Here is a 23,935-nt window from a genome sequence, read left to right as displayed (position 1 = left end):
AACAAAAAAAAAAGGTTGGAGGGTTGTGGTGAGGGGGGGGGGGGGGGGTACTTGGGCCGATTTCCGTGGCCCACCCACCTGTTCTTGGGCCAACCACCAGCCTTCTCGCCCGCCACGCCTTGATGTTAATTGATTAATTAATTGATGTCAATTAAGCGGGAGGCTGCCCATTTTGCTGCCCCGATGCCAGGGGGCGCTCTCTGCGGCTCCTTCCCTCCCCTATGCCGCAGCCCGAGCCTCACAGATGGCATCTTGATGTTCACATAATCACTGGCCCCCACGCTGGGCCCCAGATTCCTCCTAACAGGACCCCTCCACGATCCCTCCACTAAGGCGGCCTCTCCGCCTTCAACCAGGCTACCTAGCCCCCACAAAACTATTTTCCCCTCTCGGGTGTGGTCCCCCCAGGATCTCTGGCTACCAGCCCTGGCCCACCTCCAGGCCAGTCGGGACCCTAGGCCCCCGGCTCTTGGGCATCCCTCGCGGTGGGCCCCTGGCCCTTTTAACCATCCTGGTCCTGGCCCCAGCATGGGCCAGTCGAGGGTACTCTCTTGTTCAGGTCGGGTCTCTAGCCCCTCACTCTCTCCCGGGGTCTGCCCTCTGGGCCCTTCACACAGGGGTAACCCACCCGGTGGTGGGGGTTAGGGGTTAAGGCACCTTGACCCACCTTTCACCGGGGTGGTAACTGGCCTGGCATTTCCTGGGGGCTTCCGCATCACTGAGAGCCCCACCAGGCCACCCACTCCCAGCAGGGTGCAGTTTTAGGTCACACCCAGGACCAGGAGCCTCCTTACTATCCCCTACAGCTCCCCCCTTACCTCCAGATGATACCTGCAGCCCTCCAGCCAGGCAATGTTGTTGCTTACCCTCCAGCAGCTGAACTGCCCTGTTTATATAGACAGCCCCTGACTCAAAATGGCTGCCCTCATCAGGCACCTGGTGGCTGCCAGCTCCAAGCCCTTAAGGTGGCAGGCACACACAGTGCCCTGCCACAGTTGGCCTGCTGCCTACTTATCATAACTGTATTTAAATCCAGATTTTTGTCTTTTGTAGTCCTATTTGAATTCTATTTCTGTCTAATTTCTTTGTATTTTATTTTGTACCTGTTGAGACTAATCCTGGAATGCTGGGATTTAAAAAAAATGGGAATAAGAGCTTCCCAATCTCAAATGTTGTTTACATTTACACTTGCATTGTTAGTTATTAAATTCTAAAAAACTCTGTAATGAATTAATTTAATCGTTTTACAATAAACTAACTTTTTTTGTAATTAGCATAAGTAACTAAGCTACTGAAGATTCAAGTCTCTCCCTTTACTGCTCTAATAAAGTAATGCTTAAAACACTTGACCATTACTTAATAATATTTGACTGGTCAACTGATCAAATGTTTTTTGGGATTTTTTTGGACTGGTCAAAGAACCAACCCTAGCAAAGGCAGAATATCAAACGGGAATGAGGACATGCTTAGGGAAAATACTACACCTGATGTGAAACACAACTTAGATTGCCAACTGTGACAAAGTAAGGGGGCCCAAATAATCTCTGTTCCACAATATTGAAAAAACAGGTATGTGGATCTTCAACATTTTCAGGTCAAGTACGGCAGCTTATGACTGAAGAACAGCAAACATACTACCTATTCTTATAAAAAGGGCGGGGGGCGGCTGGCAGGAAAAAGTGATTCAGGGAATTACAGTTCGTTATCTCGACTTCAATAGTGCGTAAAGTCTCAGAACAGTTATTCAGAAAAGAATAGTCAAAGACATGGAAGTAAACAGAAAATGGGAAAATACAGTTTACCACCATCATGCCTTGCCCAGCAGCTCCCAAAGGGGTTGCAAGCACCATGTCTTGCTCTGCAACTCCTTCAGGAGCGGAGGAGCAAGACAAATACTGCATCAAATGGTGCTGGTCCATGGGGTTCATGGCAAGCCAGCATGTCATCATGTCTGGCTCTGCAGTTCCCTTGAGAGTCAGCACTAGGCTTCCTCACATGTGACGCAGTAGAATGTAGCATTGTAGGGATCAGGGATCAAATTCTGTCATGCCATTATTTTAATGCCTGTCAGGAGCCTTAGAAATCATCCAAGAACTTCACTAGGGGACCTTGTTCTTCCGTTTAGGATCAAACCAATCACCAGATTAGGGTCAGAAAGGAATTTTTCCTCAGGTCAGATGGGATTATTTGAGAGCAGGTGCCTCTCTCCGTAATACGAGGCATGCTCCTCTTCCAAGGATCTGTAGTTTCCCTGGATTTGGCTGAGCACATGGCAGCCAAAATATTTTTTTCTGCCATTGCAGTGGCACTGAAAGCATAGTGACATCTTTATCTCTTTGCTTACAAAATGTGCTTTTGTTTTGTGGTTGTAGTGTGTGAGAGTTTAAAGTGAATGACTTTTAGGACTCTTCAATGTCAAATAGGTGCCTGAAAATGCAAAGGACTGGTCTCAATGGCCTAAAGGGCCTCTTCCAGTCCTATACTTGTATGTATATAAAAGCTATCTATTTTCCCCTCAGAGCTGTGGATAGTTTGCATTCTGGAAATCTTATTTAGCAGTATATCTTCAGGAACTTTCATCTGATTTTACTAACAGTTAGAAATGTTAGTTGTAGAAAACAGAAACTGAGCTTTTCCACTAACTTGGTAAGTATATGCAGTCCCAGAATTCATTGTTTCACTACTTCCGTTTTACACTACATTTTTTATATTGTTATGGCCTCTGCGTCCACTCTTCACAGACTCTTAAATAGGTATTTCTGGAATAAGCTTTACCGTATTATGGGATCTAAACTGCAGCTCCGGTCCAAAACATTTGAAAGCTACTGTTCCAAAAATTTAAAGAATTCACGTTAGTTCAGTGATAAGCTAGCACATTAATTTTGATAAATGGCAAAATGCCACGGTGCAAAAGCATCTCAATTATAATGGGTTCAATCTGCAGTTTCTTCTTAAGAGACACACATGGGCTCAGAGACCTGCAGACCATGACATAACCAAGGACTAAACCCAGCCCTCTTTCCTGCCTATGCAGGGGGTCGGACTCGATGATCTACTGAGGTCCCTTCCGACCCTAACATCTATGAATATGAATAACTGGATATGCATATTATAGTGAGAGGGTTTTGCTGTTAGCTGAAGTACTAAGTACTAGCTGCTTCTAGGAGCGAAAACATAGGTTAAATACATGGAGAGGCCATTCACGTTCACGTGAATTGGGGCACAGAAAAACAGCACTCACCTGACATTGAAGATATGTGAAAGAGATAACACTTTTCCTCAGACACACAAATTTGGATGAGGGCCACTTTTCCCACTTTTCCTTTAATGTATGATGGTGGCCATTCAATGTCAAATCCTATCACAGATCCATCAGCTAAATTTATTCTGAAAAGAAAATAAATTTATTTAATTATTTTATAAGTTGAGTATCGATTAAACATAACAGCCACATACCTTACTTAAAAATGAGTGATTAAAATTATGGGTAATACTACTTTCACTACAAAAAAGGAAATGGGGAAAGTACAGTAATAAAGCTTTAAACAAATAACTTTATACTGAGCATGGAAAAAAGGGCCCAGGTGAGACCTTCCAAATCATTTAGACTTGAATACATCTTAAGTAGTACAGGCAGTCCTCGAACTTACGACACAATTGGTTCCTGAAAACCATGTCTTAAGTCGAAATGTTGCAACTCGGAACCAGTTTTCTCATAAGAAACAATGTTATAAATGGGGGATTGGTTCCTGAACCAAGGCCTGATACCCTATTTCCACCAAAAATAACCCAGAATTTTGTATTCAGTCAATTATAGATGAGTAACATAGCTACATTAATGTATTTATATTGTAAATAGCAATCATACTGATTTGGAAGGACTTCTTTGACGTGACTTTGCTGGACTTTTTGAAGGGCTCTTGGTTGGAGTCTTCTCAGGAGTCTTAGGCTGCAGGTTTTTCTGGAGTCTTGTCTGCTTTCTTAAAGTGTCCAAGGAAGTTTGGACAGATGTTCTCCAAGGAGATGAGTGATGCAGCGAACTTGTTCGCTGGCACGGCGTCGCATCGGATCAAGTGTTGTAAAGTCAAAACTGACGTTAAAGTTGAAACAGGGTGTCAATTTATAAATGTTGTACGTGCAAAACGTTGTAACTCGAAGACTGCCTGTATAGACATCCTTGTACCAGTCTTCCACACTGAGGCTATGGAAGAGGGAGAAGGAGGGAAGCTTCCCTTGTTCTGATGTTAGTTAACTTAAGGTTTAATTTTTAAGCACTTGTTATGTTTTTTTGCAGGACCACGGCTTTACTGTAAACAGCATTCTTTCTAAATATAGTCTCCAATAAAAGGTTTAAGTGTGAGAATACTGTACTCAGCACAAAACAGAAGTTAATCTCTAAAATTGGGACTTCGTTCTGTGGTATTAATGGATAATTTTTAAACATCAGAAACTATAGATATAACTAAAACACATATAGAAAGCCAGGGATATCAAAGATAAAGTCCAAGGGCCAGACCTGGCCCACAGAGCCCTATCGTCTGACCCAGAGTGCAGCCCTCAGGTCTCAGACTGGACCTGCATGCAACTACAGTTCTCATCTTTAAGAAAGGGCAGAAGGAGGATCCGGGGAAACTACAGACTAAACCCTCATCTCAGTCCCTGGAAAATCATAAGCAGGTCCTCAAGGGATCCATTTCTGAGCACCTGGAGGAGAAGGTGATTAGAAACGGTCAGCATGGATCCACCCAGGGCAAATCATGCCTGACCAACCTGATCACTTTCTATGACACAATGACTAGCTCTGTGGATACAGGGAGAGCAGTGGGCATGATGTATCTTGACTTTAGCAAGGCTTTTGATAAAGTCTTCCACAACATTCTCACCAGCAAACTAAGGAAGCACAAATTCAATGAATGGAATGTAAGGTGGATAGAAAACTGGCTGGACTGTTGGACTCAAAGGGTAGTAATCAATGGCTCGATGTCTAGTTGGCAAGCAATATCACGTTGACTGCTCCATGGGTTGGTCCTGGGGCTGGTTTTGTTCAGTATCTTCATCAATGATCTGGAAGATGGGATGTAGTGCATCCTTAGCAAGTTTGTAGATGACCCCAAGGGGGGGGGGAGGGGGGAGAAAGTAGTAGATATGCTGGAGGGTAGGACTAAGATTCAGAGAGACCTAGACAAATTGGAGGATTGGGCCAAAAGAAAATCCCATGAGGTTCAAATAGGACAAGTGCAAAGTCCTGCACTTAGGATCAACTGGGGACCAACTGGCTAAGCAGCAGCAATGCAGAAAAGGACGTGGGGGTTACAGTAGACAGTAAGCTGAACATGAGCCAGCAGTGTGCCCTTGTTGTGAAGAAGGCTAACAGCATATTGGGCTACATTCGTAGGAGTGCTGGTGGCAGATCAAGGGAAGTGATTCTTCCCCTCTATTTGGCACTCGTGATACCACATCTGGAGTACTGTGCCCAGAAAAGGATGTCAACAAATTGGAGAGAATCCAGCAGAGGGCAACAAAAATGGTTAAAGGGCTGGAGCAAATGACTTATAAGAAGAGGTTCAGGGAACTGGGCTTATTTAGTATGGAGAAGAGAAGACCTAGGAGTGATTTAATAATAGCCTCCAAATACCTGAGAGGTAGTTCCAAAGAGGATGGAGCTAAACTGTTCTCAGTGGTGGCAGATGGCAGAACAAGGAGCAGTAGTCTCAAGTTGCAGCAAGAGAAGTTTAGGTTAGGAAAAAACTCTCATCAGGAGGGTGGCGAAGCACTCGAACAGGTGGCAGACTCTCCACCCTTCAAGGTTTTTAAGACCCAGCTAGACAAAACCTTGGCTGGGGTGATATAGTTGGGGATGGTCCTGCTTTGAACAGGGGATTAGACTAGATGAGGTCCCTCCCAACCCTAGTCTCCTATGATTCTATGCTGGACTGGCCCCATATGCCAGATCAGGGCAGTTTGGCATGTGTACTACGTACAGCAGCTGGATGAGTTTGAGACCACTGATATAAGCTATATGTAAAGTCAGAGAGAATTCTGCTACATGCACTAATACAGTGGTACTCAACTTTTCCAACATGCAGACTGGATGAATGGGGAGGAGCCAGCATGTGGGTCAGATCCTACACGTGGGCTGGGGCTGCATGCTGCTCCAAGGCTGTGCACTGGGAACACCAGAGCCATAATAACTAACACTGCCATGGCTCCCCTCCACCAAATTTCTGAGCCTGTTGACATCCCCACAGGCCACATGACTCAGCTCTGCAGGTTGGACCTGGCCCACAGGCCAAACTTTGAACACCACTTTGCTAAAGAAAAGACTTTAGTATAAGCCAACATTTTCTGTGATAGACAGCTAACCCAGTCTCCATATAAAAGCTGCATAATCATTATGAACAGGCACTTTCAGAGACATAAACCCTTCTAATGGAGAGATAAAGACACTTGAAGTAAATACACAGCTTTTACCTGATATCTTCTGAGAGAAAGGAACAATCACTGGCATCATAGCTATAGACAATGGAGCCATGGAACACTAAAAAAGGCAGGTCATCTTCCAGAAGACTCTTCTGAACATGAGACTTCTGTTTAACAACATTTAAAGGAGGCTCTGTTACAAGGCACATTAAGCCACACTGCAAATATGTCTGTTAGCACTACAATAGCTCAACATGCCTTAAAGTCTTTTCTTGGCTACCACAACAAATCTAGCATTAGTTGTTACTGCTAAATAGTTTTCTGAACACTTACAAGTCTGCTGTGCTAGTCTAAAGTTAGGCAGAAGGCAAGGCAGGGTGACACCTTACAAACTAACTTGTTCAGAAAGGAATAAGCATTTGTAGGCTACAGACTACTTGGGAAGATGCTGAAGCTATCACCTTAGTCACTAACAACTCCCCTTCCCCAAAACAGAGGTTGACTTGCTATATCTATAGCATCTGACAAAGGAAGCAGGAGCCAAAAAAGGCACATTTCTTTCTGGGAAGTTAATCCAAGTGGTCTTCAGGCCAGATCCAAAGACTCCTTGGGCTGTAGGTTACTGATCTACAAGTTGGTCTATAAGATACTATAAGCTATGCCATATGATAAAGTAGGCTGTAGCCTAAGAAAGCTCATGCCTCTCTGAATGAGTGAATCTATCAGGTGTCACCTTGACCTGCCTTCTGACTTACAAAGCTTCTCATAGGTAGAGCTGATTATACCCCCCTACTATAGGACTGTCTAACTGTTTTAGTAGCTTGTTACTGCTAATAACCATGTGGACTAAATTCTGCATGCTGAGTATGTATTTTTTTTCAGCATTTTGACCAAAATGAAACAGCCATTTCTGAAAAACAAGACTAGCAGAAATATGTTTCTTTACCCATGTTATAAATTCTTGCAATTGTAGCCTTGGAAACACTCTAGCATTCCCATTCTTTAAAGAGCCCTGAACTATATCAGAATGGTGCAAGGAAGGCCATCTAACTTTGAAGTGCCTGACATCGTAACCTTAGTAATGGTCTTAATATATGTGTGCGTCAGTGAGGAGGTGGGGAGACAGAAGGGGGAAGGGGAGAGGGAGAGGGAAATTTACCTAGTTTATTACAACAAATAACATTGTTTAAATTTATGTCAGACAGGTGCTCTGAATCTTAAAAGTAATAGACATTCTAGTTGATTTTTCATCTCTAATCCACTTTACTGGCTTAGCATTTCCATTTTGCTCCTGTTTATTTTGTAGTGTGCCACATCAAAGATCTGGCTCTGGTTCTATCTTTGCTACAAAATATTAATTGTTGAAGAATGACTAAAGAAACTGATAATAAAAGAAAATGAGTGCCACTAATACAATGTTGACTGTGACCTTAGCAACATTGTGTCAATTAATTCAATTCTATACAAATATAATTTTGCATGGCTGTGATGAAAATGAGCTTCAGTGCTTTGGTAGCCAGCATACAACATTGAAATAAGAAATAACTAGGTTTGAGAATAACACTGAATCTAAATACACATTAGGAAAATAAACTATAGCACCAATAACATGCAATTTGGATGCATTAAAAACTGTACAGATGGCAGCAAGTTTAAATTTACAATTACTGGCTGCAACCAGACAATACCCCCTCCCCCACATCTGGATCAGGGCAGGGCCACACCCCTTTCATGCCCAGCATGGGCTGAGTTGGGGTCAAGCCATACTCCTTACCCCCATGGTACCAGGCCATGCCCCCTTTCCCAGCTGTGCTGGTTTGGGAATAAGCCACACCCCTCCCCTGCAGGGCCAGTGGGGAGAGGGGCACAGCCCTTCCCCCACAGGGTCGGGTTGTGGCAGGGCTGCCCCATGCCACTCTGAGTCACCGGATGGTGTTCAGCATGCAGAAAAGGCACTTAAGAGGGGACATGACAGCAGTCTTCAGATACTTCAAGGGCTGCCATAAAGAAGAAGAAAAGCACCTTTTCTCTCTTGCTGCAGAGGAGGATGCGGACCAATGGCTTGAAGTTACAGCAAAGTACATTTAGACTGGGTATCAGGAAAAAACTTCTTCATTGTTACAATATAATAATGTGCAAGGAAAGTTGAACACATACAAATGTGATAAAAGCTAGATTTACCTTTTTTATCTTTCACCCATCTTAAGAAACTGAAGCAGAATGGAAAGTTTCATTTTCTGCCTCTACTATACAACTTTAATGGGATTCTGCTTTAGTTTCAAACATGGCATAAAAGCACTTAAACAGAAGGATTTTGTTCTTGTTGTTCAAATAATCATGAACAAGTTTTCAGCAGTTTTTATGAAGCTCTCACATTCACTTAAGAACTCAAATCCATGGCTGAAATTACCTAACAGTTACAAGCTAAAAGGAATTGCTGAAGAGCAAGAAGAGAAAATATAAGCCATCTATTTAGGAAACCCTTTCCCCATAAATCCTAGATAGATAAATTATAATTTGACTTCATATCTATTCACAAATTTTGAGAATAAAGTTAATGATAAAATGTTTTTGTCCCATTTAAGGGAAGGTCAAATCATGTTCAAAGTGGAAACTGTGCAACAATTTTAATAGTGGAATTTATTAGTACCAGTCTAAAGCAATTCAACTGTAGCTCAATCAGCTAACATAATATATGAATTTGTGTTTAACCCACCATAACGTGTGCATCTTGACTGCTAGCAATTAACTTTATTCTTATACCATGCTGTTGTTAGTCACTGACAGAAAACCTGAAGGTTGAATTGTATTGTACTGTCAACTTGATATAAATTTCTTCCTTGACAGGTTTACTGAATGTAGATAAGATGGATAATTGACCCATATTGTGCATAATTATTATGAATCTTAGAGGCAAGCTATAAATGTTTAAATAATTAATAATACAGCTTAGAGATTAACTGAAAATATCTATAATTTTGTTTGGTTATATTACATAGCCTCAACCAACCAGACTTTCAAAACATGACATCATACCTTTTTGTCTCCCCAAGGATAGCCTTTACTTTGTGAAGACATCCACTGTGGAAGTTTATGTTGCAGAGAACTCATTTTATTCATTCTCCTACATTTCTGTTACTGTTGTAAAACTGAAAAAAAAAGAAAAAAGTTACAGTAAATAATCAGTATAGAAAGGATTATTACTCTATTGGAGGATTCCTCCCAGGCCTAGAGGGACTTCATTTAAGATTATCACCCAGGATTCAATACACGGTAGAGGGGGAAGGAAATTTACATGACCCAGGTATATGCAGTAACTCTTCAGAGTTCTTCTACCTGCTACATATGAATAAGAATGCATAGGAAAGGAATAGATATATAATTCCTTCTGCGAAAGATAAGGTTCGGTTTAGCCTTTCACACAACCTTACAAAAGCAAACAATTTCCAGCTATCCAGACAATTCAGCTATGGTGTTAACACATGACAATCTTTAGAAAACGTTTACTATATTTTTTTCTCATACAACACACACCTCCCCCACCCCAAAATCAGTCCCTCCAAATTGAGGTGCGTGCATTAAGTGGAAAAGCTGATTTTCTTCCTGGAATAGAAGCACCTAGCTCCACAGTGCAGCAGCTGTGGTATTACTATTTAGGCAGCTAAGCAAGTCAATTGATTTAGTGACCCATTGTTCTTCACTTCAGAGGCATTACTGATAGTCTCTCCTTTTAAATGGTTTTGATGTTCTACTAATCAAGCTTACCTTTCTTAGGGTATTTTGCTGTCTGCTAGACATATCTGGTCTTTCTCCTCCTATTTCACAGCCCTGGAAACTCTTTAGCTCTTCTAAAAATCACAGATCTATCCATGGAGACCAGTCTTAGGCAGAAGGTAGTGTTTGAGAAAACATGGTATATTTAAGCTAGTGATACACAGTTGTTTTACTTGGCTGCTTAGCTTACTCTACTGAAGAAGAGAGACACTGTCAGTTTAATCTATGGTTTGAAAGACATTCACTAAAACTCTCCCTGTAGTGGGGATCAGGAACTTTGCATTGGCCAGCTTGAACTGTTATATCACAGACTGTATGATGCAGCCCCCAGTCACTCCAATCTCACTCATTTTTCTCTCAGTACCAAAGCAGATAGAGTCACAACAAAAATTATCAAAAGCTGAACTCTAAAAGATCCTCAGCAGCTTCACCTATTAAAGTGCAATAGAAGGGCAAGTAAAAAAAAAGAGTGGCAGTCCAAAGGGATGCAAGGAAGATGATCTTAAAATAAAAAGAGAACTTCCAAATGGGAAAGAGGAAGAGTCTAGAGAAGGAGCAGCCACAGTAAACTAGGGGAATGAGGAACTGAAGGAAGTGAAATGCCACTTCTTAATACTATTCCCAAATCACTTTTGTAGGATTTTTCCACCAGCAGCAAATACACGGACCCCTCTTGAAAGCACTGTGGGGAGCTTCCTATTTGCAGGAGTGAGAGGTGCAAAGGTAGGTGAGCGCTCTCTCTTGGCTTCATATTTTAAAGCTGCCAACAATATACAACAGAAGTCTCTCTCTGCACCTTACCTCTTCTGTCTGTCCAAGAATCAAAGAGTCTTGATGTTATATAGGACTCTGATATAGAAGGGAATGGTATGTGTGAAGTGAGCCTGTAGAAAGGCAAGACTTGGGGAAGTTAGAGAACTAAATCTTTCTTCTCTGAGAGCCCCCATGCATTCCATCTCAAAGACTAATGAGCAGTGCAGCCCAGGTGAATGGTGGGAGGAATTCTTAGCAAAACAGTTTGTAATACAACTCTCCCAAACTGGGCATAAGTAAGACACTTAGCTCCAAGATCAGTGAATGGCAAAAGTATGTTCTGAACTCCAAATGGCTGTTTCAGAGGTCTCCACTACTGAGAGGGGCCTAAGGCATGACACAGATGCTGCAATTGTGCTAAAAGAATGCTCTTCAATGCTGTTAGCACTGGTAGACGCAAATCTCTTGATTTATATAGACTTTAATTCACTTTCAACCCACCTCTGTAGGCCAGATTTGGCCCATAATGCTTATCAGTATGGCTCCAGAACCCAGGGGAGTTAATGCTGCTGTAGCTATCCACTTTCCTTCCCCCACTTACCCACCACTAGCCACTAAGATCAGTGGCAGGGAAAAGAGGGTCTAGTGGCAGTATTAATCCCTGGATTCAGAAGCTGCCCCAATACAGCAGCTACAGCACCTGCAAGAATTAACGCTCCTGCTGCTGCTCACAGGTCAGCCAGCATGCAAGAAACCCCATGGTCCGGATCACACTGGCAGGGCCAAGCGTGTCTGATGCTCCTGATAAAGACTGCCTCGCTAGTGTAGGGGCAGGCAAAATGTGGCCTGCCAGGCCATTCTATCCAGCCCACAAAGCCCCTAAAATGTAGAAAAAGTATATTTATCTGCTCCTCACTCTCTGGCAGCACTCACTAACAAAGCCAGCCCAGTCCCAACCCACCACCCCAAAGTCTGTCTGCTGCAGCTTTTACCGGCCTCCAGCACCACGTGGCCCCCAGCTGCATTGCTGAACCACATGCCCTGTGGGTATCCCAGGGCCAGGAGGAGGGGGGGGGTGTTTGCCACTGAAATGAGGGAGGGAGGGAGAGTGTGCGTGCAAGAGAGAAAGGAGTGGGCGGGTGGGAAGGAGAGAGTGTGGGGGGGAGTGGGAGGGGTGTGTGTGTGTGTTCAAAGGGCAAATCCCCAACACATACCCCACTATACACATGCACCCAGATCCCCTAACACACCCCAGCCACCCTCCCCCATACCCATCTCCCCCCCACCGCAAAGGTCAGAAGTTAGGGGGTGGGACTTCTGGCCACAAGATGGCAACCAGGGGGAGCAGGGCGCCTGTCAAGGGGCAGCACTACCCATGTGCCCCTCGACAGCTTGCCAAAACTCTGCCCAAAATAATTGCCCACCCCTGCACTAGTGACTTTCACATTCCAAAGGTTTAAAAGAATACAAAGGACTCTTGGGGGTGGGGGGACGTGTTTGGTTTATTTTAATCTACAATATATGAAAGTACTTCTCTTGTGAACAGGGCTGGGAAAGAACACGGGAAGGAACACATATTGGTTGTATACCGAGCATAAGGCAAGGGTGAAGTCTACACACTAGGGCTGTACAAAGCTTCGGTTGCTGATTCAATTTGGAGGAGTTCTGGCCTGATTCGGCAGCCGAATCTCCAAATCTGAATCGAATCAGGAGACTCATTAAACTCTCTGAATTCTGAGGGGAGTCTATTCTTGGCCTTGGAGGCTCAGACAGTAAAGAAGTTTTTCCTTACGTCCAGCCTAAAATGGCCTTGGAGGAGTTTGTGACTGTTGGAACTTGTCATCCCTTGGGGTGCTCTGGTGAACAGGCGTGCCCCCAGATCCTGGTGCACACCCCTTATGTACTTATGGGCTGCCACCAGGTCATCCCTGAGTCTGTGCTTCTCCAGGCTGAAGAGTCCCATGGCTCTCAGCTTCTCTTCATAAGGCCTGTTCTCTTACCCTTTGATCATATGCATGGCTCTCCACTGGACTCTCTCAAGCTTCTCCATGTCTTTCCTGAATTTTGGAGCCCAGAATTGGATGCAGTACTCCAGCTGCAGTCCCACCAAGGCCAAGTACAGCAGGAGAATGACATCCTGGGTCTTGCTTGAGATGCATCAGTAGATGCAAGCCAGAGATCTGTTCGCTTTGCCAGCTGCGGTATTGCATTGGTGGCTCATGCTCATGTTCATCTTGTGGTCGATAATGACCCCCAAGTCTCTTTCGGTCGTGGTGCTAGCGAGTGTAGCATTGCCAAGCCTGTAAGTGTGATGTGGTTTTTTTCCCCCTTGAGGTGGAACACCTGGCATTTCTCCATGTTGAATGCCTCAGGTTTTCATCTGCCCACCTTGCAAACCTACTGAGGTCGGCCTGGATCACCAGCCTATCCTCAAGTGTGGATACTATTCCCCAAAGTTTCATGTCATCAGCAAACTTGGCTAGTCCGCTTCTGACACCAGAGTCCAGATTATTTATGAAGACATGAGTTTTACCAATGAGTCTATGGGAAAGGGCAATTTATCACACTGCAACTTCTTCACTAATTGTGCGTCTGATTCTCCAGAAGCAAGAGATTTTGAGAAATAGAAACAGGCTTAGAGGTGTATTCATTTGGTTTTGATTTGACCTGCACAGCCAATTAGGCCAATTCATAATATTCTAAACCAAAAATCAGGTTATGTGAGTGTATTTACCCTGTTTACAAATCAATAAACCATATATGTACTCTCTCACACTTCCTAGGGATAATCACCTGAAAAACATTAATTACAACTTTGAAACTGCCAAGCTTGCCTAATATTGTATTGGCATCTATTCATTGTTACTAATGAATTTTATTAAACGAATTTTTAGAAATGGAAGATTTTCCCTGGAAAAATAAAGCACTGGAAAATTTTCTGCATCTCTGGTGGGGCCACCTTGAAATGCCCACAAAAAACAGCTCTGCATGCTGTGAGTGGGCCACAGAAAATCGGTTGTTTCACTGCGACCGGTAGATTCATAGATGTTAGGGTTGGAAGGGACCTCAATAAATCATCGAGTCCGACCCCCTGCATAGGCAGGAAAGGGTGCTGGGTCTAGATGACCCCAGCTAGATGCATATCCAACCTCCTCTTGAAGACCCCCAGGGTAGGGGAGAGCACCACCTCCCTTGGGAGCCCATTCCAGACCTTGGTCACTCGAACTGTGAAGACTGTCACCTGAAATGCGTAAAACTTCCCATGTGTCCATCATCTTAGCCCCCACAGCAAAAATTCAAGTTAGCACCTGTCATAAACAATCCATATGCCCTCTCTTCACATTACAAAAGCATAAGGTTAAAAGGGATCAAGGGTCACTGAATTCTACCCCCTATCCAAATGCAGGATGCACTATTCTGATGCCATCCCAGAAAAATGTCTATCCTTTCCTCCTCTGGCTCCGCCTTTGCTTCGGCTACAGTAGAGTATACTTCATTTTCAAGGTGCTTCACACCATATACTGCACTATATATCATCTCCATAAATTGTGCCAGAAGTGTCCTGCAGCGGCTCCTTTAATGTTTTTCATTTTGCCTGATTGGTAGAGGGGCCCCACCAGCTGGGTCATTTGCCGGGGAAGTGAAAGCCACGGTTTTAAATATGCTGCAAAATGAAAAATATTCAAGGAACCGCTGCAGGAGGGAACTTCCGATACAATATATAGAGATCCCTACTCATAATACTACATCAACACGTTAAATTTCAGTCTCCACTCTGCCACAATGTTAGCCCTCATTACTGAATTCTAAACATTTCAAACCGGCACTTCTTCACTCAATGGGAATTTGGAGGACCTCCCTCCAAACATCCTCCAACCCACCACACCACTCTTCTTTATTTCTCATATAGGATCCCTGCAAAATCCTTGACAACCATTAGCAGCTAGTATGCCGAGATCACTGCCCGACACATTAACAAATACAATCTATTTTTCTTTGTGCTCCCCCCATCTGCTCACTGCAGAAGTAAAGAAATCTATGACTTGACTGTTATTACAAAGACATGGTGGGACAACTCTTACAACTGGAACATCAACACTGAGGGAATGCTCTGCTCTTTAAGACTAAGGTTGGGAAGAAAAAATAAATAAAAGGTAGTACTGCATTATACGTCAAACGTACATACCCGTTCCCTGATCTAGGAAGAAGAAAGTAGATCTGAGTGTATTTTAGTGAGGACAAGAAGGGAAGAGTGCAGTGCTGATATTTTGGTGAGGTTTTCTTATAGACAGCCGAGTCAGGAAAACGAGGTGGATGAACTATCTTTCAAGGCAATGACAAAATTACCCAAAACTTATGCAATGGTACTAATGGGGGATTTAAACTTTTCAGGTATCAGTGGAAAGAATACTATAACCAACAAGATTCTAATTTGCAGGGGGGGGGCAACTTTCTGTTCCAGGAAGTTCAGGACAATTGTGGGATCATCTATCTTATCCTGACTAATAAAGAAGAATTGATTGAGGATGTGAAGGTGATGGGAAACTTGGCAGGAAGTGATCATGATACGACAGAATTCATGATTCTAAGATTAGGAAAGCATAAAGTCAACAGAAGGATACTTGACTGCAAAAGGATGAATTTCAATTGACTCAGGGTAATATTAGGCAAGGTACCAGAGGTGGATCGACATAAGAGAGCCCAGGAGGGCTGGCAGCTTCAAAAGGACATGGTATAGGAAGCTTAACAAGCTATTCCAACATAACGGTAGCAAAAGAAGAATGGCAAGAGACCTATGTGTGTGCACAAGAAGTTTCTAGGGTGCCTCCAAATGAGGAATAAACATTCAAGCAAAGGAAAGGGCACATAGGAAATAACAAAGATTTTTAGGGCAAAGGTAAAACATGAGTTACATCTGGTGAGGGAAGTCAAGAACAAGAAGGGATTCTATAAATATACCAGTAAAAAAGACCAAGGAAGCAGTGGGTCCACTGCTAAATAGCCAGAGCGAGCTCTTAACACAAGATGAAAGGAAGGCAGAGCTACTTGACAGCTACTTTCACAAAACAACTGCAACTAGACAGTTAATGAGGTTTATGCTTATAAGGAAGGAGAAATGCCAAGAGTCACTATGATGATGATGATAATGGAAGTCAGAGAGCTTCTGTTCAGTCACCAGAAATTCAAATCAGCAGGGTCTGATGAATTTCATCCCAGGATATTGAAGGATTTGGCAGAAGGAATCAAATCTTGGTAAATATAATTGCTAAAGTATCTAAGTCACAAGAGAAGGACCTTTTCCAGTCCTTTGGTAACTTGCCTAACATAATGCCAGTCTTTTTTTTTTTTTAATGAAATAAATAAAAATTAAAATTAAAAAGGGTCTGGGAAATAATAGATTAGTTAGTGTGACCTAAATAATCAGGAAGTTCCTGGAGCAAATTATAAAGTTATTATAAAGAAAACCAGGATCCCCACTGATCACAAACATCCTGCATGGATTTATAAAAACAAATAATGCCAAACAAATTTGATTTCCTTCTCTGACAAGGAAACCTGTTGGATGGACAAAGGCAATGCAGTTGATATAGTGCACCTAGACCTCAGTAAGGCTTTTGACAGTCCCTTACAACCTTCTAATTAACAAAATGAAATGTGCTAGATAAAACTACAAGGTGGATAGACAACTGAATTAAAAGCTGCAAACAAAGTTTATTCATAAATGGATTTATGTAAAAAAAGTCAGGAAGCTTTGGTTGGAGTCCCAAGGGGTCTGTCGTGGTTATGGTAGTCTTCAATAGGGGTGCACTGATAAAGATTTTTTGGGCTGATACCAATGGCTGATTATTAATGAGCCATATTGGACAATACCAATCTGATTGCCAATATGTGAGCATGGCAGCTTGGAGAGCAGGGTCCAGCTAGTAAGTCTGTGTAGGGAGGAAGGGGCAAAGTGAAGGTAGATCAAGGCCCCTATGGTGAGTGAGGGAATGGGGCGGAGACTGAGGCAGAGGCAAGTGCTGCCCTGCTGGGGCGGGGCACAGGACAGAGCTGCAAGCAGCTGATTGAGGGGGTGGGAGTCCTGCTGCTGCGTGCAGCCCCAGGGGAGGCATGGGGAGCACATGCCCCCCGGATTTGTGCACAGGGTGAGGGCAGGCTGCCGCTCAGAGCAGTGCTGGGCTCTTCCCAGCGGCAGGGTTTGGTCTGGGGCTGCGCTCAGGGCAGAAGGTGATGGCGGTGCTAGGAGCAGAGGTTTGGGGGGAGCCATGAGGAATTCTGGGATTGTAGCCCACCCTATAGCCCCCACTCCCAGCACCACCTGCCCTGAGCACAGCCCCAGCACAACCCCCCCTGCTGGGAAGAGCCTGGCACCACCCTCAGCCCCAGCCTGCAGTGGCAGCTCACCTTTGTCCCACATGCAGATCCGGGGTGCACATACCTCCTATGCCTCCCCTGGGGGTGCACAGTGGTAGGTGATGCCCCCACCCCCCACTCCCTCTGCCCCCTGGATGAGCCACTCACAGTTCTGTTCTGCACCCCGTCCCACTCAGGCAGCGCCTACCCCTGCCCCACTCCCTCACTCACTGCAGGGGCCTTGATCTGTCTACACCCCCAAGCACCTTCCCCCCAACAGACTTACTGGCTGAACGCTGCTCTCCACACTGCCAGGCTGCACTCCTGGCCGCATCCATGCTGCGGCTGTGCACATGCACGCAGCATTTATTGGAAACGTTATCAGCCACATCGGCCAAAAAAAGCCAATTGCCAATAATGTTAATTTTCCTTTTATCGGTGCCAATACAATATGGACCAATGTACTGGTGCACCTGTTGTGTTCAATGTGTTCCTTAATGATTTACATACTAGAATAGAGAGCTTCCTGGCAAATTTGTAGATGAGAAAAGTAGGAAGAACTGAAAAAACTTTACAGTTCAAAAAGATTTTGACAGATTCAAATGCTGAGTTAGAAACAACATGATGAAGTTCAACACTGACAAATGCAAGGTGTTGCACCTCAAGAAGAATAAATCCAAAGTACAAATAAAGAATGGCTGGATGGCAGCACTGCTGAGAAGAATCTTAGGGTTTGGATGGATCACAACTTCAGTGAAAGTCTATCATGTAATCCAGCTGTAAAAAAAAGATGCAGTTTGGGGCTGCTCATCGGAAGCGTAAGGTGTAAGACAAGAGAGGTCAACCAACACCAAGTAGAGTACTGTATGCAGTTCTGGACTATGTATTTAAAAAAAAAAAAAAAAAAAAAAAAAAGAGAGACATGGAGAAAACGGAAAGTGTTCGAAGGCAAGCAACAAAACTAAAATAAACAACTTCTCTACAAACTAAACTTGCTTCAGGTGGGGGGTTTGACTAGACCTTACAGGGTCCCTTCCAACCCTACTATTCTATGAAAACATAAACAGCAAAATTCTTAAGAACTTGGCCTGCTGTCTATTTTAACTTAGCTGTATTTAAAAACAGATTTTTTTCTTTTTACAGTTACTGCATGCACTTTATTTCTGTTTAATTTCTTTTCTTTACTTTGTAACTATTTGTGCTGACCCTGGGGTTCTGGGATAAAAGCCAAAGAAGTACTGCTCTGCCTTGAATATCATTCACATTTATACTTATCTAAGGTTGTTATAATCGTTCCATTACTTTATTTTCCATTAAGTTAACCAACTTGTGTTTTGTTATTTTCACAAGTATTTAACCTCTTGAAGATTAAAGTGTCTCTCTAGTGTTCCAATATATTAATGCTTAAAATATTTTACAAACATTTAAAAATATTTGACCGCTTAACTGACCAAGTATTTTTTGACCAGTCAAATACCCAAGCATGAGGTCCTTGAGTATTCAAGAGAGAAAAGATCTTTAATTTAATTTTACTGCATCAGCGTGTTCTAAAATAACTAAATTTGCCATTACTAGTCTATTATACAACATACACACTTCAGATGTATAAAGAAACCAATTTCTTCAGAACTTAATGCCAAAAAATTATGGGGGGGAGGGTCCATTCCAGTTGGGAATAAATATAAACTTAGATAAGTAAAAAAGTTTTAGTCAGAGGCCCAACTAATCAAGAGTTATTCATCATTTTGTCCAACTACCAGTATTAGTAATTAGCATGTTCTTTATTTTGAACAAGCAGCGGCTATCAAGCAAATCCCGGGACGTCATTCTCCCCCTGTACTCAGCCTTAGTGAGGCCGCAGCTGGAGTACTGTGTCCAGTTTTGGGCTCCACAATTCAAAAAGGATGTGGAGAAGCTTGAGAGAGTCCAGAGAAGAGCCACGCACATGATCAGAGGTCAGGGAAGCAGACCCTACGATGACAGGCTGAGAGCCCTGGGGCTCTTTAGCCTGAAAAAGCGCAGGCTGAGGGGTGATCTGATGGCCACCTACAAGTTTATCAGGGGTGACCACCAGCATCTGGGGGAACGTTTGTTCACCAGAGCGCCCCAAGGGATGATGAGGTGGAATGGTCACAAACTACTTCAAGATCGTTTCAGGCTGGACATAAGGAAGAACTTCTTTACTGTCCGAGCCCCCAAGGTCTGGAACAGCCTGCCCCCGGAGGTGGTTCAAGCGCCTTCATTGAACCCCTTCAAGATGAAACTGGATGCTTATCTTGCTGGGATCCTATGACCCCAGCTGACTTCCTGCCCTTTGGGCAGGGGGCTGGACTCGATGATCTTCCAAGGTCCCTTCCAGCCCTGATGTCTATGAAATCTATGAAATATTTTTCCCAATCCATTTTGGCTACGAAGAAAATAAACAGTAATGCTCAATATTAAAAGCTATTATTAACTCCTATTATATTATTTTATGAGCTGATGAGGCAAAGTCATTTTTCACCAAGCAATTACCATATTTACTTGAATAGAAGACTACCCTGATTATAGGACAATGTGCCAACCCCCACATTATATTCTATATATGTAAAATTTATAAATTTGTTATAATTTTCCATGTGTAGAATCCAATTTGTCAAGGTTTGCCTAAATTTCAACATTTGCCTTGAATTTGTCCCCCTAGCACTGCTACAGCAGGGAAAATAAATCTGGGGGCAGATAGCCCTTCACTCTCTGCTTCCCCCCCAACTTTTTCTCCTGACAGCCCCATCCCCTTCTCCTTACCGTCAGACCCTGCTCTCCCTGAGCACATGGAAACGAGGAGCAAATTTGGAACAATAACCTTGACATTAAACATGGCTGTAGCAATTTACATATAGTACCCATGAATTTAGTTCATCCAGAATTGATGCATATTACCTTTTTTTTGAAACTGCTTGCAAGTTTTAGTATAGGTACTCCATAGGCACACTTTTGAGCAGCACTTTGACACCTACTTATATGTAATACAAACTAAGCATAATATGGGTCCAAAGCCAAAGAAGTCCCATGATTTATCATATAGTTCATTGGGCTGGGCCCCAGAGTAAACAGTATTTCAAGCCACAGTAGCCCCACAGCTAAACATGTGTGTATACTCCAGATACCCTCATGCAAAGGATCCATGTGCTAATTTGCCCCCCAATGACTAGAACAAGGCGTTGTTGTCACAAGTGCTGGGATGCTCCAAAAATTTATATGCAGGTGAGGCACAGGGCAACCTGGTCTGGCTTTACCTGATGGAGGGCTGGGCTACACTAATCATATGCACCAGGCTGAGAGAGGGGACCAACAGAGGGATTCTAGGAGAACTATATACAATGCTGTGGCTCACCATCAAGAGTCAGCAGTGAGGACAACTGCACTTAATGGGCACTACCATATGTTTTTATTCAGATGGGCTATGCTAACATATTCTTGTGGTAGGTTCAGCGTGTTTACCCAATGTGGGCCACGCGTTCTGTAGTCATGTTCAGTGTTGGCAGCATTTAATCAACTTCATATTGGTTTCTACTGCCAGATACATGCTGCTTCTGGCAAGTTTAATGATAAACAACATAGTTAGTGAGATTTGTCTGTATGCAATAAGATAAGTATTTTTCTCCATGCCAGTTAAGGAAAAATCGTCTTGTATTCAAGTAAATGTGGTATTTTGACATAATCTGTATCAATGTGGTGACGCTTCTGATCAAAAATTATTTTCATGTAGAAATACATAATCCATGACTTGTAACACATTTTAAGTAGACCAGCCAGAAGATATGTTACTTTCTCTGAAAGTGTGGTCCTGCGTATTTGGCATAAATAAATTGATAACAAATATTATTATTTTTATTAATAATAAATCCCCATCTCTTTGGAAGACAAAAGGAGCTCTTAGTGGCATTATGTTCACCATTTATTTGTAGTTCTCTCCAAATAATTATTTTGCAATATAGCAGACAATGTCTTTTGAAGATACTAATCAGTTTTCTTAGCAACAATATGCTAAGAAAATGCAGCATTTTCAGAACTCCAGGAAAAGATCAGTTCTAAAACAGGGTGAAATCCTATATGTCTGAGCAGCAGCTAGTATAGAGGCATCTCATCCCGTTTGGGCCCTTACAATGCTACTGCAGTAAAAATTCTAAATTTTAATAGGCACGGACAACATTCACTATGATTTTTAGTCTACCACCACCGAAGAACAGGACAGATAATTAGTAACAATATTTTTATTAAAAGGAAATAAATTGAAAGTCAAATCAGAAATTCCATAAGGAACACTGCATCTTCCAGAAGCAGTAAGTGAATAATTTGCATGACTATGGACTTGAGGCACCACAAATGAGACTATTATAACTAGTACCCCAGCCACTCCATCCACCAATCCATACTCCAAAACTGTCCATCCACCCAAAAGCCAGAACTGGTCAAGGAGGAAACTGACACACAGCCCTGCAGCCTGGGAATACAAGAAACCAAGCAGTACCCCCACTGCCTGTAGCCTTACAAGAAAAACACTACAGGAAAAGACAGAGCCAGCACAAAGTCCTAAAAAAAGATGAGGGAAGCAACTAAAGCTAGGACCAATGGACACTAACAGCAGCAAGAGGGAGTTTGTCATTGCTGTTTGTTTCTACTGGGTCTTCTCTGCCCTGTGTGAACTTTGCTGTTTCAGCCAACCTGCTTCTGTCCCCTCCCCATTTTATCACAAATCACTCTTCACAGTGCCTTTTATCTCCCTCTCTTCCTCTGCCCTCCTCCCCTAGGGTCCTCTCCATTCACTTTCCTTTCCCAAAATCCATCCAGCCGCCCAAAACATATCCCTAGTTGCTCTTCTCTATTATACCCCTTCCACTCATCCTACAGACCTTAGCTATTTCGACTATAAAGCTCCTCAGGCCAGGGTCTCATTTAGTCACCTTTACATTACATATATTATCTGGCATGATGGGACGGACCCCTTTCTGGGGAGATCTCTAGCTGTTACTATCATAAACGATTACAGACAGCAAGAGTAGGATGATCATGTGTCTTGGTCTGACTAGGATAGTCTCAGATTTCGAAGGCCGGTACCAGCTGGGTGGTAAAAACAAGAGTCCCTGAATCATAGGCGCTGTCAGGTAGGGTGGCATGGTGTGCGAGGCAGCTCCATCTCCACATCAGACTGTGCCCACACCCCTGCCTGCTGACTTGGGTGGGTGGGGGAGGGGGAAGCAGTGGCTCAGATGTCCTGGATTTCCTTATGGTCACCCTAAATAAGAGTGTTACAAGATGTACAGACAAGGCATTATATGCTGAGTAACGTTAAACTGGGCCTCGTACCAGGTATTAATTCCAAGAGTAGGACATGGTTACTCCTTAACCAATAAGGAATTTATTAATCCTTTAGCAGTTACAATTCTATTACTTTAGTTAGTTGAATGCAATACAACATAACATGCTCACCACCCTAAGACTTAATGAATGAAACATCACACAGTCCACGAGGTCTTGTCCAGAGTTCCCATCTGAGTTCTGAATCTCAGATCAGTGACCAGATCTTTCAGGAGTCGGTTCAGAAGGTTACATTCTCTCACCAGGAGCTTTACATAACAGATAGCTTGCATTTCTTAATACGTAAAATTATCTTAAGCCTCCCTCCTAATGCATATTAATAATCTTGCTTCTGCTTGCCAAATATGGCTAGCCTTAACTGGAATTTTCTATTCTGAGGTAATCTTTTCATTCCTGGGGGGGGGTAAGTTTTGTTCTGACTGTTCCTCTTTTGCCTATGCTATATTTATTCAATTTAGTTAGCCAACTTTCTAATTCATTTTAAATTAGGGACAGTATTTTTCCATCTGCTCCTTTTTACTGGGTGCAAGCCTTGACCACAACTCAAGCTAAGCATACAGCTTAAGCTAAACACAAAGGTCAAAACCCGGGTATGAAGGCCTCTGGGTCCCAAAAAAGGCAGCTGCTCCCCTGAAGATAAGGTGGCCACTGACACATGCTCAAAATACAAAACAGAGGTAGCACCCTTGGCCAATCAGCAGCAAGGGGTGGGGCCACCAGAGGAAGTGTACCTTCCTCCTGCCCTGGCTGAGAACTCTGTTCCTCCTGGCTGTGCACCGCCCTCACTCTAGGGACAGCCTGCAGAATTTCGAGGACAAGTGATCGACATGGATTTCTACTGATGAACTGAAAAACAAGACTTTCTGCAGTCCGTTCCTCATTACGAAACAGACAGAGGACAGTGGGTTTTAAAACAGGACCAACATCCACCCTAGTTGAACAGCCTGCAGTTTCAGTACAGCTAGTGCCTGTGGTGAGATGTGCAGGAAGTCACCAGCTCCTGCCTGCCTCGGCTCTGGGTTGCCTCGCTTGGGACCATGGCCCTGCTCCTGGGCAGGCCCCCCTTGGCAGGAACAGCAGACAGTACCATCGGCTGAAAGAAGATTGGGAACCTCTAGGGACAGGCAGGCGCTCTCAGCCGAGCAGGGCATGGGCCTCGGCTCCTTGACTGCCCGGCAGGTGCCCTCCCAAGCCCCCACCCGGGGCTGACGGAGGATGCTAGGTACTTCGCTACGCGGAGTCCCTAGTGAGCCACAAAAGGGGCCAAGAAAACCCG

The 23,935-nt window shown here is 43.5% G+C and overlaps 1 protein-coding gene across 2 annotated transcripts in view; it reads right to left on the bottom strand.

The window, feature by feature from the left end:
- WRN (Werner syndrome RecQ like helicase) overlaps nucleotides 1-23,935 on the bottom strand; it is a 161,866-nt gene that overhangs the window by 137,149 nt on the left and 782 nt on the right. The window contains exons 2-4 of one of the 2 annotated variants that reach the window (XM_025215937.1): nucleotides 9,457-9,569; nucleotides 6,472-6,587; nucleotides 3,242-3,387 (exon numbers count right to left, since the gene is read on the bottom strand). In XM_025215937.1, coding sequence (XP_025071722.1) covers nucleotides 3,242-3,387; nucleotides 6,472-6,587; nucleotides 9,457-9,540 — 346 coding nt within the window. In that variant the 5' untranslated portion in view covers nucleotides 9,541-9,569. Of the gene's footprint in view, nucleotides 1-3,241; nucleotides 3,388-6,471; nucleotides 6,588-9,456; nucleotides 9,572-23,935 lie in introns of those variants that run through there. The other variant, XM_025215938.1, reaches the window with a different exon arrangement.

The sequence above is a fragment of the Alligator sinensis genome, unplaced genomic scaffold, assembly GCF_000455745.1.
Source record: "Alligator sinensis unplaced genomic scaffold, ASM45574v1 scaffold1546_1, whole genome shotgun sequence".
NCBI classification, from domain to species: Eukaryota; Metazoa; Chordata; order Crocodylia; family Alligatoridae; genus Alligator; species Alligator sinensis.
This window is presented reverse-complemented; position numbering and strand designations above follow the sequence as displayed.